Source organism: Cavia porcellus, unplaced genomic scaffold, assembly GCF_034190915.1.
Source record: "Cavia porcellus strain 051 isolate PalLab524CR breed Dunkin Hartley unplaced genomic scaffold, mCavPor4.1 scaffold_32, whole genome shotgun sequence".
Classification (NCBI taxonomy): domain Eukaryota; kingdom Metazoa; phylum Chordata; class Mammalia; order Rodentia; family Caviidae; genus Cavia; species Cavia porcellus.
In genome coordinates, this window is record NW_026947515.1 from 23,879,007 (window position 1) to 23,898,141 (window position 19,135).

Below are 19,135 nucleotides of genomic sequence, written 5' to 3' on the forward strand. Positions count from 1 at the left end.
AACAGGACAGAGACCCAGGACCAGAGACCTCTGCTGGCGAGGGAGACGACGGAAACCTCCCCTCTACAGGCCCAGGGCTGCCCCCTTCCCTTGGGGAGCTGCAGCCCGTTCGGCGCTCTCCCGTGGCTGTGTCAGGCAAGGGGTGCGCCTACTTGGAACGCTCGGCGCCCAGGGCCCCCTGGCGGGGAGCAGGGAGCAGACGCCCCACCCTGCAGCCCTCCCCTCCCCTCCCCTCCCCTCCCCTTCCCTCCCCTCCCCTCCCCTCCCCTCCCCTCCCCTCCCCTCCCCTCCCCTCCCCTCCCCTCCCCTCCCCTCCCCTCCCCTCCCCTCCCCTCCCCCAGGGCGCAGAGGACCCTCCCGGCGCAGCGCGCCGCGCCGCAGCCAGCGCTCCGAGTGCAGCTTTATTGGCTGCCGCCTAAGCCTCGGGGCGCTGCCTGAGAGTGAGCCAGGCGCCGCTGCCCACCATGACGGCGGGGTAGAGCGGCTCCAGGAAGGTGGCGAGGAAGCGGTAGAGGAGGCTCACGCCGCCCGCCACGCTGTAGAAGGAGAGGCAGCCCGCGCCCAGGTCGAGCGCCACGCCGAGCACGCGGTGGTAGGCGCCGCGCAGGACGGTCTGCGAGTTGTCGTGCCACGCGGACAGGCGCAGCGAGTCCCACTCCAGGCACCACGAGTGGGCGTTGCGGCCCAGCAGGTAGCTCACGTGACGGCGCGGCCGGCCGCCCAGCCGGGGGCTGCTGCGGTGGTAGGTGACGCCCAGGCACACCCACGAGTTGGACACCTCGGCCTCCCAGTAGTGGCGGCCCTCGGACAGCGCTCGGGAGCACAGCACCTGCGGCCACTGCTTGAAGCCCAGCATGGGGCCGACGGTGGCCTGGGGCTCCAGGAGGATGCCTAGGTTCAGCACCGAGTGTGTCTCCTTGAACAGGATGAGCTCCTCGCTGGCCGTGGAGGAATCAAAGTTCAGGTTGCAGTAACCTGGGGGTTGAGGGGTGCGGGGATAGCCGGTGGTCAGTGCCCGCCAGCACAGGGCTGAAGGCCTCTGGAGGAAGAGGGGTACTTACTGCATGGCATTTGCATAGAAGTCACGGGATGCTTCCACCCCAGGCTCCTAGAGTAACCTCTGTACAGTCTCCCCTAAATCTCCCCCTCTTCTGGCCTGCCTACTGCAGTCGTAAGGATGTGTTGGAAGCTGCCCATGACCACCTTGCTGGAGAGGCAAGAGCCAGGTCTCCCTCCCACCGACCCCCCTCCTCATCTCTCTATTGAGGATTGAACCTAGGACCTTAACACCAGGGTACATCGCCAGCATTGCCACCCCCCCCCTTTGCATTTATTTTGCTACAGTGCCTAGCTACATCAGTAAATTGCCCATATACAGCTTGACCTTGTGATCCTCCTCCTGCCTCAGCCTCCCAGGTTGCTGGGGTTATGGGCACCCTCTGCCATGCCCAGCTACAGCCTCTCCTTTTATTTGTTCAGGGTGCAACCCTCAATGGGGTGAAGGGTCCTGCAAGAGGTAATCCAGAGGGAGACAGAACAGGCAATACAACCTTAACTGTCAGGATTTCAAGAAGCCATTAACATTTGGCTGCCCGCGCAGCCTGGGAAAAAGGACTTCAGGGACCTCAAATGCATGGGAAGCTTGTGTCTGAGGGAGCCCATCTAAGCTATAGCCCAGGGGAAGTTGGCAGGCACCCAGGTGAGGGCAGAGGTTGTGCCATACAAGGCATAAGGAGCCATAGCAGAGCTGGCTTTGAGGCAGGGTGGGACAGGGTCTCCTCCCCTTCCTACCAGGGCCTAGAGCAAGGCCAAGTCCTCCTGAAGACCCCTGCATGGATCAGGAAGTTAGGGGAGAGAGAGCAGGGATCACCCTGGAGGTCCCAAGCAGCTGGGGCTGGGGTGATCAGGGTACCGGGGCCCTGCTTCTTTTCTTCCCGCTGGTTCTGAGAACTCACACTGGAGGAGTGTTTTCCTGTCCACAGCTGGGGGCAGCACCTCGTAGGAGTTCATCCTAATACCTAGGACAGATGGAGGAACTTTACTCAGCACCCTCTTGCTGCCCACATCCTTCAAAGAGAGGCACGGACATCCTGTAGGCTGTTTCACCTTGGGATGATGCACAGGCAGGCAGGCTCGATAGCCACTTCCCTGGGGGCAGTCCCAACCGTGGGGTGAAGGCCCCAGGTCACGGAAGCTGACCTTTTGTGAAGAGCTGGTTGACAAAGTTGAGACCCACGTCCACCAGCCGGGCCCGGAGTTCGGCCAGGATCTCTGACAGCTGGAGAAAGCTCTGTGTCTCCTCACAGTCGATGCCCATCAGAGGTTCTTTGCAGGCTGGCAAGGTCCGCAACATGGGGAACTCCTGACATGCAGAGAGGGCCAGATGGTCCCAGCATTAGCCGGGGCCCAGGCAGATGGCAGGGGGTCCCAGAGCCATGGGCAGGTGGAAAAGTTGCTCATTTTCAAATGTGAGCATCGGGGGCTGGGGATTTAGCTCAGCAGGCATAAGCGCCTGTATTGCAAGCAGGCAGTCGTGAGTTCAATCCCCGGTACCGATAAAAAGGAAAAAGACAAAAAAAAAAAAAATGAAATGAGGTCTTTGCTAGGAGGTCCCAAGCACGGGTTACCCATGGAAAAGGCTGCCGTCACCCTGTGGCCAGCTACACTACCTGGTACCTTGGTACCTCCTCCACCCTCTCTGCCACTGCAGCACACTAGTGGCTGAGGAACCAGGCCAGGAAGGAAGGAGGAAAAGGGGTTTTGGTCTAGAGGAATCGAGGTGCGCAGACTTTTGGATGCCCAGGGGTCACCCAGCTGTTTCAGGACCTTGTGCTGTGGGACAGTGAGAACGAGGCCAAGATCTGCAGTATAGCAAGACACTGAGGGTGTTGGTGTGGGCTCAGGCTGGTGGCCAGGGGCTCCCTGAGGAAGGGGATGGGTGAGTGCTGTAGCCATACGTGCTGACCACCTTGAGGTCTGTGTGTGTGGCTGGGTGGGCCATGGAGGCTGTGATGGGGGCTGGGCATGGTGAGGTCTTGCCTGCAGGAATTGCTCATCACTCCTGTTGGTGAGCAGAGTGTGAAGCCAAACACTGTTCCCCTCCAGCTTCAGCAGCCGGTTGTGGCTCTGCTGGATGGAGCTGCCCAGTTTCCCCAGGGCGTCCATCTTCTCTTTCTCCACGAAATCCAGTACTTTCATCTGCAGCTGTTTGATTTCGTGGACAATATCGGAGAAGCAGGTGTTCACTTCATCTCGTGTTGTCTGGGTCAGCTTCTAGTGTTGATGCAGACACAGGCATCTCTGAGCCCCACTTCTGGGCCCCACTGCCATGGCCCAGAGATGGCCTAGAAATCCTCCTCTGTCCCCCCTTCCTTGTCCCCCCTAACCCTCAATCCCTTCTGGGTCCTGAGAGATGCCCTCAGCCTGAGGCAAGACATTGGGCCTGTGGTGGGGGTAGGCCCCCCTCACCGAGAGAAAGGCCACCCGGCCCTGGTGCTTCTGACTGTCTGAGGCAATGATCAGCATCTGGTTCTCCACATTGGCCTGGACCTTGCGAACCTCCACCTGTAGGTGCAGGAGAGGCCCCGATTCAGGCAAATGGCTCCTGTGCAAGCCCAGAAGAGATGAAGCTCTTTTCGTATTCACCTGTTCAGCCTCAGTGAGAAGGAGAAAGAGCAGAGAGAAGGGTAGATGGCCCTGTCCACCTTTGTGCTCCTATCTGGTCACCTCTGAGAGCCTATCAGGTCCTTTGTTCCTAACAGTGACATCCGCAGGGTTCCAGGTCCCGAGGAGAGACTGGAAGGGTCAGCAGGTTGAGATACTGGGGAGGTAGCAGGACTAGGAGGAGCTCAGCAGCCGATGCAGCCACCTGGATTCCCCGGGGGCAGCACAGCCAGGCCCACGTCCTAGACAAGCCTTTCCTGTCTGCCGCTCCAGCTGCGGGCATTTGCACTGGGACAGCTTTTGCATGAATCGAGCTAGCCAGAGTGTAACATGCATGCAGATTTTCCTTCTTTGAGGAACTGTGGCAATAATAAAAGTGCCTACTGAACTAAACAGTGCCCTGAATCATGAAGTTGGTTTACATTCCAGCTCAAACTCCTCTTGCTGTGGACTGCTGGCCGGTGGCTGTGTTGGAATAACACATATAGTATACCTGATGAGATAGCTAAAACATTCCCTAGAAGTAGCAATATGAATATATTATACAAAATCTGAAAGTAGAGAAAAGGGGGGAAACTTCACCCACCCTAATTGTTGTGTTTGTTTGGAGGTTGTTTTTATTTCTTTGGTACTGGGAATCAAACTCAGGACCTTGTATTTGCCAGGCAGACGCTGTGCCACTGAGCTATTTCTCCAGGTCTACTCTGATGTGTTAATCTGATATTTTAGCATTTCTCCAGGTCTACCCTGATGTGTTAATCTGATATTTTAGTAATGCTGACATAGAGTTCCTACATTCAACTCTGCGTCTTGTTCATCTAACCCACCTGTGTTTTTCATGTCGTGACATGACTCGGGTGCCAATCACTTTAACAACTGCATGATTTTTTGTTTTGAGCCATGGTCTTGCTATGTTGCCCAGACTTTGGAACTCAAGAACCACCTGCCTCAGCCTCCTAAATAGGTGGGACTATAGGCATGTGTCTCCAGATCTGGGCTTAGCTGTGAGAGAAAATGCAACAGATTCTAGAGCAACCCGCTTCTGGTCTTCGCCAGGCTCCCCCTCACCTCCATGCGGGCGCGCTCTTCCTCCAGGGGGGTCGTCCTGTGGTTCTTGTGCTCCTCCAGCAGGCAGGCTCTGCACACGCTGCGGCCCTCCGTGTGGCAGTACAGCCTCCGCAGCTTGTGGTGCTTGCGGCACAAGCGGGTCTTGAGATCCCACACGGGCTCTAGCAGCTGGTGGTCCTGGAACACCTGGTCGTCGTAGTGGCTCCGCAGGTGCTTCTCACACAGAGAGGCCACGCACTGCAGGCATGACTTGACGGACCGGAGCTTCTGGGGAAAACAGAAGTCGCATGGCACATCCTTGGGCCCGGCCAGGTTCCGTGAGGGCCTCGATACCTGGCCTTTGGCCTGGGTAATGCAGGTCACCAAGTTCTCCAGGATGACATTTTTGCGGAGCTCAGGCCTGGAGGGGAAGCTCTCCCTACACTGGGGGCAATGATACATCTCCCCCACGGCAGCCTGGTGGTCCCAGAAATTTTGGAGGCAGGTCATGCAGAAGTTGTGACCGCAGGTGGTAGTGATTGGGTCGCGGAACACCTCCAAGCAAATGGGACAGAGGAATTGGTCCTCACACTTGCATAGATTCCTGTTCATACTCATCCGGAACTGGCTGTGGGGAGGTTTTGAGGCTGGGTCTTGGTCCTGGTCTGGGCCTGGGAAGAGAGTGATGCCAGGCAGAAGCCAGGCTCAGGGTCCTTCTCTCCTGGAAGCAGCTGTTTGCCCATGAGAGATGAGGACAGTTCTACCAGCCACCCAGGTGTGGGGCAGGCTGGGGACAGCGTTTCCCTTGTCCCAGTCCTAACGCCAAGTGAAAGGGCTGAGGGGTAGAAGGAAGGTTTATCATGAAGGAAAGGGCCACTTTCTGGGCAATAGTGAGGGAAGGCCAGAGGCACGCGAGCTTACCTGGCACTTTCTGCATGTCGGGGAGAGCCATGTTCATTGCTGCCCTGCACTGAGAAAGAGAAGACTCTTGGGTACAGAGGCTCCAGGACCCTGCCCAGCTTTTTGCACCAGATGCCCAGAGCCTCACAGGTTCGGGGTCTGATGACCACTTTCTCGCCTTTCTCCTTGGCTGGGATTCTGTAGTCCCCTTGTCAAGGTGCCTCCTCTCTGTACAGACTGCCCCAGCTTTGCTCCCTGATGTCACAATTTAAGCTAAGCAGCCTGTCCCTCTTGTGACATCAGTAGGAGCACAAGTGTGCCATGAGACATGCTGCCCTGCTGACAAATCCTGCCCCAGTACAGGCAAATTCTTTACTCCAGAACCTTGGGCAGTCTGGGAGGCATCTGGGACCACCTGTCATGGATTTAACAGCTACTCACATTTCAGAGCAGGGTGGGGTGGGGGTGGGGATAGCTGGTGAGGAGGGGGGGACTGGGGGAGGGGTGGGGGAGGGTGTGGTGACTGAATTACAGTGAAGTCTTAGGTAGCTTCTTTAATTTCTCTGGATGGGTCTGAGTGTGATAAGTCAGCAGGGTTGTGATAGGGATGATCATTATTGTAAGGCCCCTTCTTGGTTTTATTGGAAAGCAGCTGATCCAGCATTATCTGACAGAGACTGTGAAGACTTTCCCGCTGGTTCTGACCTTTAAAGAGACGGGGGGGGGGCTCAACACGACACGACAGACGACGACAGAAGTTGGAGTGTTATGGGGAGTTGAACCTCAGTCTGTGTGGCTCTGGGGAAGGTGACCTGGCTTCTGTCTGATATAGGTGTTCATGAATGACTTTTATCAGATTGAGGTAATGTCCTTTGTCCCTATTTGCTTCAAGAGTTTTGCTTTTTTTGGGAGGGTGGTACCAGGAATTGCACTCAGGGTCTGCCAGGCAGGTGCTGTGCTGCTGAACTAAATCCCTTGTCCCTTCCTCTGGGTTTTTACCATGAATGAATGCTGGATTTTGTCAAAGGCTTTCTATGCGTCTGTTGAGATGATCATGTATTTTTTTTTAAAGGACTGGAGAGTGCCTGCGGGTCTCAAACCACCGGACCAATCGGCCCGGGCGGTTGGGAAGCCAGACTCGAAGGAACCGCTGGGCTAAAGCCAGCCCCGATCATGTGGTTTTGGTCCTTCTTTCTGATTTTTTTTTTGATATCAGGAATTGAACTCAGGACCTCACGCTTGCCAAGCAGGTGTTGTGCCACTGAGCCACATCCCCATCCCTGTCCTTCCTTCTGTGTGTGTGATGCATTACAGTTATTGATTTATGTGTACCGGTTCATCCCTGCATCTCTAAAATGAACCCTACTTGGTCATGGTGTGTGATCATTTCGATGATTTGCTGCATTCTGCTTGTCAATTTTTGTTAAGAGTTTTGTATCTCTGTTCATTAGAGAGATTGGCCTGTAGTTCTTTTTTTTGGTTGGATTCTTGTCTGACTTGCAATTAGGGTAATTCTGGCTTCCAGGAATTATTTTAGGAGTACTCTTCTTTTTGAGTTTCATTTAGGAGTTTGAAGACTATTGGCATTACATTTTTCCTGAAGTTATTGTAGAATTCACTAGGAGTTTCTTAGTGGATAGGTTTTTTTTAAAAATTATTGCCTGTTATTGGGTTAGTCAGGGTTTTGATATCTTTTTGGTTTAGATTTGGTAATTCATATTTATCTAGGAATCTATCCATTTCTTCTGGATTCTCTGTTTATTGCAGTATAGGTTTTCAAAGTAGAGACTTCTGAGTTTCAGCACTGTCTGTTGTGATTTCACCTTTTTCTTTTCTCTTTTTTTTTCTTTTTATGATAGTCTCAAGATTGGCCTTGAACTCACACTCTGTAGCCCAGGGCTCAAACTCACAGTGATCCTCCTGCCTCAGCTTCCCAAGTGCTGGGATTATAGGCCTATGTCACCATTTCTAAGTCACCTTTTTAAATTTCTTTCTTTTCTTTTCTTTCTTTCTTTTTTTGATACAGGGTCTTGCCAATACAATTCATGCTGGCCTTGATCTCACTGCAGAGCCCAGGCCGGCCTCCAACTCATGGCAATCCTCCTCCCTCAGCCTCCTTAGTGCTGGGATTACAGGCATCCACCACCATGCTCAGCCTCCTTTTTAACTTCCAAATTGCATCGTGATTTGGGTCTTTTCTTTCCTTTTGGGGGTAAGATTGGCTAAGGGTTTCTGATGGTTTTAAGATTTTTCTCCATATTTAGTTTCTGTCAGTTTTATTATAATACAATTATGTGGTTTTTATTGATCGTTCTTGGAATCTGTAATGATTCTTGAATGTGCAGCTTGATGTCTTTCATCAGTGCTGGTATTATTAGACATTGTGTTTGTCCCATTTTGTCTGTTTTTCCTGCTGGAACTTTGCCAATTGAATGTTTAGCCTTTTTACCATGACTTACTTATCTCTTATGCTCCTTTCTGTAATTTCCATCTTTGATTCCCTATGCTTTATGCTGACTGTTTTTCTTTTAACCTATTTTTCAGTTCTCTAAGTTTCCTTTCCAGGAAGTCTGACTTTTTTTTTTTTGTCTTTTTGAACAGGGTCTCTCTATGCAGTTCAGGCTGGCCTTGAGCTCACTTTGTAGCCCAGGCTGGTCTCAAACTCACAACGATCCTCCTGCCTCAGCCTCCCGAGTGCTGGGATTACAGGCGTGAGCCATCACGCTCACCTGGAAGTCTGACTTTCTATTAAACCTATCCAGCAAGTTTTTAATTTTTCAAATATGATGCTCTTTCATATGCAAGTGTCCTTCATATGTGTGATTATGTATTTCCTGTTGCTTAATGTCAGGAAGGATCCAGTATCTGGCTCCATCTCCCTGGATGTGGTTATTCCATAATGAACATGGTGGATGAGAAACTACAGGGGTGATTTGAGGTTAAAGATGGTATGCTCCGTCAGGATAGACTTATGATTGCACTGGTGGGAAGCCAGGGCCACTTGCAATCCTAAATCACCTTCATCAAGTCAGGGGATGAAATGACGCCAAGCCACACTCCACTCTTGCAGAAGTCTGGTCCCTTTTTGACTCATCCCATCTCCCAGAAAGTGTTTCCTCAGGATCCCAACCCAAAGCATACGGCTTTTCCCAGCACCCTTTCTTGGCACAGCAGAATCCCCAGTAATAATCTCTGTACCCCTGTACACTAAGCTGATGTCTCTACCAGATGCCCAGATGCCTACCAGAATAGTAGGTACCACCAGGAAAAGTGACTCCAGATGCTGGGTTCCCATCTCTGGGTTTTCTTCTCAATCTTAGCCATATAATTCTGTCATAATGCATATATGCACCTGTCTCTCCTCTTCCCTCCATTCTGTTCCTTTTCCTTGCTATTTTCAGAGAGAATACTGCCAGAACTAGCTGGCCTACAGTCATCACAGAAGCTCAGCACCTAACTGAGACTGCCCTCTTCCTTTTGTGTTCAGGACCCCTACATCGATGCACCTGCTGTGTATGTCTCCCATGATGCACCCTGCTCTGTACTAGAAGCGGATGGTCCATCCCCACTTGCAGCAGACATTCTCTCAAAAGAGGGCCCAGATGATTCTAAATTCATCTTTTGGCTCCCATTCCATCCCTGACCACTACTCAGCCTCCTCTGTTGCCTGTTCACCTTTTCTTGCCTTTTACAAATGTCTGTGCTCTCAGGATTCTGTCCTAGGAAAGTTTGCCCGAACCTGGAGATGTCCCCTGAAGCTTCCATCCTGGTGGTGCTCAGTCTCTGTTATCAGTATGGTGTAGGGCTGGAGGACTTCAAGCTCTGTAACGCACAGTGAGAAGGAATGTTACAGTCAGGCCTAGTGCCCCTTACATACCTATGTGTGACTGTCTGGAGACATGTGATGCCCCCCAATATCTATTGCTTCATATTCCTCTATTTATTTATTGGTACTAACAGTCAATAAAATGTTAGCAATGGTTGACTCAAAGTAGATGGCATGTAGATATATATTATATTATTTCCAATTTTTTGATGTGAATGGAAAGTTTTACAATACTGCAATGTTGAGAGAGCGATGTGGGTTTGATTCTTTTAAATTAAGTTTCAACCAGGAAGCTCAGAAATACTGGCTCAGTAGTTGAAGAATACGGACTTTGGGGCTGACTGCTAGATCTGTCTTGGTGCCGTTCCCCAATAGCTTTGAGCTTCAGTATCCTCAACCCACTTTCTATAGTGTGGACATGGTTGGAATGTGTCTCCCAAGGGTGCTTGTTTTGACTCTGATGTGACAAGTATTGGGCCCACTGGGAGAAGTGAGGCAGTTTTCAAGGGATCTTGGTTCTCAAGAGAGAACATTGTCATAGAACAGTGAACCTGCCTGTCTCCAAGCTCTGGCATCCCCTCTCACCAGATGATCTTCCTTTTTCTACACCATGATGCCATCTGCTGTGCCATGCAACAGCACACGGTGTCCTCAGTAGAGCTAATGCCATGCTGTTTGGACTCTCACCCTCTAAAGTTGTGAACTAAATAAACCTCTTTTCTAGTTGGACATGGTGGTGCATGCTGTAATCCCAGCACCGGGGAGGTTGAGGCAGGAGGATCATTGCAATTTCAAGAGGAGCTTGAGCTACAAAGTGAGCTCAAGGCCAGCCTGAACTGCATAGCGAGACCCTGTCTCACACACACACACACAGAGAACAAACAAAAACCCCTCTTTTCTCTATAAGCTTTCAGCCTCAGCTATTTCGTTATTGTAGGAGACGACTTGGATGTCTCCCCTTGAATACAGAACAATTGCTTCAGCATTAGTTACACCTGGCCCTGTCTCCACGCACTGATAATGTGCAGAGCTGGCTTCTCCCTTCATTTGGCTCTGAGCAATGCAAACAGGGCCGACTGAGGTGCTGATGTGTAACCCTCGAGGCCAGCTGACAGCTTCCCGTTTCCTTGCACATAAACAGTTGAACACAGTGTGGTGGCAGGAATGTCACCTGAGTTCGGGCCATAAGATAAGAGGCTATGACCTCCCAGGGTAGTAAAGTTTACATGTCAGACACTGAAGCAACAGCCTCCTAAATTCATTCATACACGACTTGAGTTATACAGATTGATCTGTCTGAATACCATTCTCCCCAAATTTTGCAGAGGTGCCTTTCTCGCCACCTGGCCAGCTCAGCTCACATTTCTTATGTACTTCCCACCATGCTCACCCTCGAGCCACTCCCTTCTTCACAAGATAATAAATTCTGGGTGAGGCTTTGGATCAGGACCTTTATTCCGTGTATGCTTGCCTGGACTGGCCTCTAGATCCCTTGGCTGCCCATAATTATAAATATGTCTCAGTGTCTTTATGCTTGCTGGGTCGCATTGGAGGTGGTAGATTGGAATTAATTCCCCAGAATTCCAATAACGTATCAATGGAATTACAAATATAGCTTCCCAGACTTCGGACTTCAGAGGTGGATGGGAGAAGAGGTTACAATATTTGAATTACAATATTTTAAGGGATTATAATATACAATATTGGGATTTCAATAGTTGTAATAACAGAAAACAGTCTAACACACAATCCAAGAACTGTATGACTTGTAGTAAATCATCTAGCACTTCTCCCCAGAGTTCCTCATCTCAAACATGGAATCAAAATAACAAAAGTTTGCTATGAGGAGAAAGTGCATCAATTCACAACGAAGTGGTTCAGAGCTCAGAACTTGAGGCTACGGCTTTCATCAGGCAAAGTGGCCTTAGGTTTAAGTGAGAACATCAGTGGTGAGGTCTCGTGAGGGCACGCGCTCTAGGGAGGACACTGTGCTGTTGCATGGCACAGCAGGTGGCATCATGGTGCATAAGAAGGGAAGATCCTGTGGTGAGAGGGGATGCCAGAGCTTGGGGAGAGGCAGCTTCACTGTGCTGTAACAGCACGCTCTCTTGAGCACCCAAGATCCCTTGAAAACTGCCTCACTTCTTTCCAGCGCCGAAAGAGTCAAGCACATGCTCACACCGTCTCCTGAGAGCCGGCATTGTGGTGTCTTGCTCTCGAGCCTTTCACCTCTGGCTGTTCCAACTCAACCTGCTTGGAACTGAAAACAGTATTTTGCATCAAGCAAACTCCACCTAGTTTTCCCAGCCCTGCCCTGCCCATCACTCCAAGCTCCTCCAGCCTCATGGCCACCCTTCCTAAATCTTACAGAGACTGGCTTCTGCATGTACATTCCACTCCTTGCTCTATTCAGGGTCTGTGGCTTTTCCCTGGCTGTTAGAGCAGCTTCCTGACCACCTCCTGCCTTCAGTGTTGGGGACACAGCCGTGGGCCTTCAGTGCGTCCTGGGATGTGGAGTACCCAGCATCGCTCTGAGAAATGCAGGGGAGGTGGCAGGGTATCCAGGCTTCTTGTGTGTGCTGGTCTAGTTCAGGGTCTAGTTCAAGAACTCTGGGTTGGGCATGGTGGCGTGTGTCTGTAATCCCAGCACTTGGGAGGCTGAGGCAGGAGAATCACTGCAAATTCGAGGCCTGCCTGGGAATTCAAGGTCAGCCTGAACAAAAGAGCGAGACCCTGTCTCCACAAACAAGCAAACAAAAAAAAAAAGGAAAAAGCTCTGTAGCACCTTGCAGCTTAATTTTTCAAACATACTTGTCATCTGTTTATCTCAATTAAGGAAAGCAGGCATATTTTGGGAGAGTTTTTTCCTCTTTGACTTGCCAACCGTGTAGACAGCACAGTGTGGGCAAGGTTATCAGGATGAAATTAAGTGGAAGCTGTGGCCCAACTTTGAACAAAAGGCAATACAAAAATACTCAAGTGAATTTGCCCACAACTTCCATTCAGTACATTTAGGGGTAAACTTTATCTCCTATCTGTGTGTGCGTGTGTGTGTTACAGTGGGAACTAAACCCAGAGCCTTCACACCGAGCTACGTTTCTAGCCCTTGTTGTATTTTTATAATGAATTATGCTTATCAGTGCATTTTAGATATAATGATCCATAGGGAATAGGGAATTTGCACCTGCACATGACACAACTTGATTCTATTTTCTCCATTCCCCGATGCTCCCTCCCTCCAACCCCCTTCCCTGCCTTATTTATGAAAGCTTTGTTTCCACTTTTATTTCTTTTCTTTTCTTTATTTTTGAGAGGCAGGGTCTCACTATATAGTACAGGCTGGTGTAGAACTTGCTTATGTACCCTAGGCTGGCCTTGAACTCACACAATAATCCTCCTGCCTCAGCTTATACCTGAGAAACAATGAGCTATTTAAACATGTGCCAGGTTTATTTCACTTAAGAGTACTTCCTCAAGGTGTAGCCAAATAGCTAGATATATCTCAAGTTCATCCTTCTTTATGGCAGAGTAGTACTCTACTGTGTAAAAAACCCCCACACCTTCTATAGCATTCATTGGCTGATGGGCATCGGGACTGTTTCCAAGATTTAGCCATTTATCACACACTGTGTTGCTATAAACATGGGAATATATATATAGTACTGTGTTACGATGCTTTTAAATTGGGGGGAAGATACCCAGGAGGAGAATAGCTGAGTCAAATGGAATTTCTAGTCCTAGTTTTTTGAGGAACCTCCACACTGATTTCCAAAGCAGTTGCACCAGTCTACACTCCTGCCAGTGATGGAGAAGTGTTCCTTTCCTCCCACAGCCTCGCCAGTGTTTGCTGTTGGTGGACTTCTTGGTAACAGCCGTTCTATCTGGGATGAGATGTTTTTTAATTTGCATTGTTGTTGTTTTAACCTCAGTGTTGCTTTAACCTATATTTCACAAATGACCAGTGTTGTAGTCAGGGGTTTGTAAAGAGAACAATATAGGACACAGAATTTATAGTATTATTTTGTAATAGTCCCCTAAGAGTTAAATACAAGAAGTTCAGGGAATCTGTCCATGCAGAGAAACCCAAGGAATCTAGCTGAGGGCCTGGATCCCACAGCAATGTCCTACGTGAGTCCAGCTGAAGACCTAGAACCCATGGCAGTGTCCCATACAAATCTAACTGACTCATGCAAGTCTGTTTCATGGATCCGTGCTGGGAAGGCCCAGAGCCATGGAAGCTAGAAAGTCTGTGCCAGCAGCATGAACCCTTAGCTTGAGGGTTCTGCACTAGAGCCAAGAAGCTACCCTCAAAATAAGGACCAGGGCTCCCCCAAAATGTAGCACAGCCATCTTCAGTGACATGATGGCCCAAGCTCCTCCACTGATGAAAACAGCCAAGTCCAGATCAGAAAGCCAGCATGACAAGCTTCTTCAGGAGACTGAGCAGCACACATCTTTCCCTTTGGAGCTAGGAAGCCATGCTCAAAGTAAGGACCAGCGCTCTCCCAAGTGACTGCAGCCATTCTCAGCGACAATGTCCCGCGTTCCTCCAATGATGACAGCTGAGTTCATATCAGGGAAGCCAGCATGACAAGCTCCCTGAACAGAACCAACAGCTCCAAACAACACCTCCACTTGGGACAACCCATACTGCTGCTCTTCCTCTCCAGGTCTCCTTTTTATGCTGGCAACAGTCCTCGAGTGGGCCATCCACACTCAGCACCATGCCCATTCAGTTCAGCTGGTCCTAAGTTGACCATCAGTTTAATCCGCCGCAACTGATGATGCTGAACATACTTTCATATATTTATTTGCTGTTTCAACTTCTTCATCTGAGAAGTGTCTATTCATTTCAGATGTCTGTTTTTGGGCTGGGTCTTTAAATTTGGTGGATCTGATTTTTTTCTTTGTTTTTATACATTTTAGATCATAGTCTTTTGTCAGGAACAACTGCCAGTTTTTTTCCGACACTGAGGGTTGTCTCTCCATGCTGTTGGCAGTGTGTCTTACTGGATGAAAGCTTCTTAATAAGATGAGATTACAGGGGGCTAGGGATTTAGCTCAGTGGCATAAGCACCTGCCTTGCAAGCAGGCAGTCATGAGTTCGATTCCCGGTACCGATAAAAACGAAAAAGACCAAAAAAAAAAAAAAAAAAAAAAAAAAAGAGAGAGATTACAGTCATTGACTCTTTGATAGTTCCTGTATAGTCAGGGTTTTGATCATAAAGTCTTTGCCTACACCAGTGTCTTCAAGAGTTTTACCTACTCTGTCTTCCAGCAGATTTATTGTTTCTGTTGATATTCAGATCTTTGATTCATTATGAATTTAGGTTACTGCATGGTGAAAAATACGGGTCCAACTTTAATCTTTGGCATGTGAAAAGTCAATTTTTCCAGAACCATTTATGTGATTTTTTTGTTTGTTGTTTTAGTACCAGAAATTGAATTCATGACCTTGTGCTTGCCAGGCAGGCACTTATGCTGCTTAGCCAAATCCCTGGCCCATCCCAGCACCATTTATTAAAGAGGCTTTCTTCCAGTGAATGTGTTTGGCTCCTTTGTCAAAGATAAGGTGGCTTAGTGTGTCTGCCATTGCTTCTGCATCTTCTAATCTATTCTATTGATCTTCAGTTCTGTTTTTTCCACTAGTACCACACTGTTTTTAGCAGAGTAGCTTTGTCATATAATTTTAAATCAGGGATTTAAAATTATATGACTTGTCTTTGTTGCCCAGGATTGCCTTTGCTATTCTAGGTGTCTTCTCATTCCAGATGAATTTTAGGATTGTTTTCTCTAATTCTGTAAGATATGCTATTGGAATTTTGATTGGGATTGCATTGAATCTGTGTAATGGTTTTGGAAGTGTGGCCATTTTCATTATATTGATTCTTCCCACCCAATAGCAAGGGTTATCTCTCCATTTTCCAATATCATCTTCAATCTCTTTTTTCAGAGTACTGTAGTTTTCAATGTAGAGAAATCCTTTGTTAAATTGATTCCTAGATGTTTCCTTTTTTTGGATGCTATTCTGAAAGATGTTGTTTCCCTGATTTCTCTCTCAGTGAGTTTGTCGTTCAGGTACAGGAAGGCTATTGATTTTTGAATGTTGATTTTGTATCCAGCTATGCTATTGAATTTGCTTATAAATCTAGTAGTCTTTTGGTAGAGTTTTTGGGGTCTTCTATGTAGAGTATCATGTCATCTGCAAATAAAAATAGTTTAACATCATCCTTCCCTATCTTTATTTCTGTCTGTTGTCTAATTGCTCCAGCTAAAGGTTTGAGGAGCATGTTGAATAAGAGTGGAGACAGTAGACATTCTTGTCTTGTTCTTGATTTTAGAGAGAAAGCTTTTGGTTTTTGACCATACAGTATGATGTTGATTATTGGTTTGTCATAGATGGCCTTTATTAGGTGAAGATAAAAACCAGCTGTTCCAATTTTCTGTAGGGTTTTTATCATGAATGAGTGCTGCACTTTGTCAAAAGCTTTTCCTGCATCTATTGGGATGATTGTATGATTTTTGTCCTTGGCTCTGTTAATATGGTGTATTACCTTTATGGATTTACATATGTCGAACCATCCCTGCATCCCCATTTGATCATGGTGTATAATCTTCTAAATGATTTGCTATATTCTGTTTGCTAGTATTTTATTGAGGATTTATGGATCTACGTTCATTAGGGATTCTTTAATTCTCTAATCTGTAATTTTCTTTCTTAGTAGGGTCTGTCTCTGATTTTGGTATCCAGGTAATGCTTGCTTCCAGGAAAGAATTTGGGAGTATTGCTTTCCTTTCAAATTCATTAAAGAGTTTGAGAAGTAGTGGTGTTAGGTCTTCTCTAATTTTCTTGTAGAACTCAGCAGTGAGTCCATCAGGTCCAGGGCTTTTCTCTGTGATAGGTTTTTAATTATTTCTTCAATATCATTGGTTGATATTGGTTTATTTAGGGTGTTTATATCTCTTGATTCAGCTTTGGTAATTCATATGTATCTAGGAATATATCCCTTTCTTCTGTACTATCTTGTTAGAATACAAGTTTTCAAAGTAGGTATAGGTGATCTTCTGAATTTCTACAGGGTCTGTTGTGATTTCTTCCTTTTCATGCCTAATTCCATGATTTTGAGTATTTCCTTTTTAAAATGTTATTTTAAAGAGAAAAACATAACAAAGCAAATCAGAACAGAACAATGCAAACAATATAGGACTTTAAAACAAGAGAACAGGAAACCAACAGTGGCTACCATATTGTCTCTTGTTTTCTTGGAAATAGTTGTCCATATCTTCTCACACAATAAAGCCAAACATCAAAACAGTATAAAACAATTAAAACAAAAGAATGAAAGCATTGCAGGATTTCAAAACAAGACAATAAGAAATCAACAATGGCCAACATAATGTCTTGTTTTTTTCAAAATAGCTGTTCATACCATCACACATAGTAAAATCAAACAAAACAAAACCAAACCAATTAGACAACAATAACAAAACATAAGATTATAGGGCTTCAAAATAAGATAATAGGAAATCAATGATGGTTACCATAATATATCCTATTATCTTCAAAATAGCTGCCCATATCATCAGGCACAGTAAAATCTAACAACACAAGACAAAACCAAACCAAACCTAACAAAATTATGAAAACAATACATGAATTCAAGACAAGACAATAAGAAATTAACAATGGTCACCACCTTCCCCTGCTAGGTGTTTCCTCCCCTATCACTTTCATAATATCTATTGTGTTTTTTGGATCTCACTAACTCCTGTTTTTAGTGCTAGGGTTCATCCATATGAGTTCAAGCATGTTCATACATGATCTCCAGTTGCATCCATTTACTATAAGAGACTCAAGATTATTCAACTTTATAGCTGGGTAGCTTCCCATTGTATGAAAATACCGTATCTTTCTTATCCATTCTGTGGTTGAGGGGCAAGTTACCCTTGCTTTTTTTATGGACTCCTGCTACATGGAACAATTGTTTTCTCTCCTTTGATTTTCAGTCTATGAATTTCCTTTTGAGTTAAATGTGTTTCTTGTATACAGTACATTGATGGATCTTGTTTCTTGATCCACTCTTCCTGTGTTTCTTTTGAGCTGAGGCCATCTTCATTAATGATTACAACCAGCATACATCGGTTCATCTCTGCCATGCTGTCCTGCTGTTGGCCCTCCACTTCTTTTTTTTTTTTTTTTCACTTTAAAGCGTTTATTAAGAACCTGTTATTTCTGTGGATGCCAATACAAGATTTAAAAGGATGCATAAGATGTAATTCTTAGTCTAAAGTAATTCCCTTAGCAAATGGTATCAGGTGCTCAATACCTGTTTCTTTCTTTCTTTTATTCTTAATCAATTATAGATCTGATTGATTTTAAGACTTTTCTTTTTTCTAGTTAGATTTTTTAAAAATTTTATTTAAGGAGAAAAAAAAGCAGAGAAAGGGTACAAGTTATACAGATTTACAGAAAAAAATAAACAGGAAATCACTAGTTAATGGATTACATATTGTCATCTTAGAAATAATTGTTCAAGTCACAAAGTTAAAGCTTGTAAAGTGGACGTTCCAACAGTGAGACTGCAAACAGTTCTGTTCAATGATCCAACAAAACTCAGTGATATCATTATCTATCTTATACACTTAAATATACATGCAGTTATATCATTTAGAGCACTTTCTTTTCCTCTTTTGTACAATGACAATTACACATTTTGCGTTTTGTTGCTCCCACAGTTCTTACTACTTTTTTGGAAGGGAGTAGAACCAAATGTGACTTAACAGAACAGAGTCAATCAAATCAAAAGGGTGGACATAATAGATAATGTAAAAGCATAATACAGTGTGATCAATAATGGTTACCATAATGCCTCCCGCTATCTCTAATAGAATTGCCTATATCATCAGTTATAATAAAATTAAACAAAATAGTAAAGAACAAAACTGACAAAACCAAAACATTGGAGACATTATAGGTCTTCAAAAGTAGATAATAGTCAACCAGAATGGGCGTCATAATGAATCCCACTATCTTCACAGCTGTTGCCTAAACTTTCAAACCCGGTACTATCAAGCAAAGCAGAATAGAGGAACATCAGTCAAAAACAAGATGGTGAGAGTAATACAGGGCTTTAAATCAAGATAATGGAAAGTCAAAGTGGGTTACTATAATATATCCTGCTATTTTTTATTTATTTTTCCCTTAATTAAAAGGATAAAAATAAAAAAGTAAATAATGGAGTGGAGATTGAGATAAAAGAGGGCATAACAGCAAAACAGCGCAGATCAAAACACAACCATTTAAGCAGAATAGTGTTTCACCACAAGATAATCCTGACATAAAAGTAGTTACCATATTGTCTCTTTCCTTGAAATCCTTGAGTACAACTTTGTATACTGTAGCATTAAATATATCAAAACAATGTAAAACCATTTAAGAGAATGACAGCATTACAGGGTATTTAGAATCAACTAACAGAAAATGAACAATGGTTTCTGTATAATCTCCTTGTCTTTAAAAGTTTTTGCTTATACTATCGTACATAATAAAATCCAGTAAGATACAACCTGTTTAGACCAATGGAGACAGAAGAACAAAATGAGAATTCATTGATGAGACTTCAAAACAAGATGATACTAAATCAGTATTACATATTAAGACATCATTTTCTCCAAAATAGCAGTTCCTATCATCCAATC

General features: G+C 46.1%; 1 protein-coding gene across 1 annotated transcript; it reads right to left on the minus strand.

The window, feature by feature from the left end:
* Window positions 1–347: 347 nt before the first annotated feature.
* On the minus strand, window positions 348–5,845 carry LOC100720319 (E3 ubiquitin/ISG15 ligase TRIM25-like). Its single transcript, XM_003464847.2, has 8 exons — window positions 5,759–5,845; window positions 5,632–5,680; window positions 4,732–5,381; window positions 3,469–3,564; window positions 3,040–3,273; window positions 2,200–2,362; window positions 1,956–2,018; window positions 348–975 (listed from the first exon to the last, which is right to left on the minus strand). Exons 2-8 carry the CDS (start codon window positions 5,666–5,668, stop codon window positions 416–418), a joined length of 1,803 nt encoding a protein of 600 aa, XP_003464895.2. The 5' UTR covers window positions 5,669–5,680; window positions 5,759–5,845; the 3' UTR covers window positions 348–415.
* Between the last annotated feature and the right edge of the window lie 13,290 nt (window positions 5,846–19,135).

Excerpts from the sequence above, each read along its gene's own strand:
- LOC100720319 (XM_003464847.2), bottom strand. The coding sequence starts at position 5,668 with ATGAACATGGCTCTCCCCGACATGCAGAAAGTGCCAG. Across the intron at positions 5,382-5,631 it reads CGACATGCAGAAAGTGCCAG|GCCCAGACCAGGACCAAGAC; the intron begins GTAAGCTCGCGT and ends CTCTCTTCCCAG. Across the intron at positions 3,565-4,731 it reads AAGAGCGCGCCCGCATGGAG|GTGGAGGTTCGCAAGGTCCA; the intron begins GTGAGGGGGAGC and ends CTGCACCTACAG.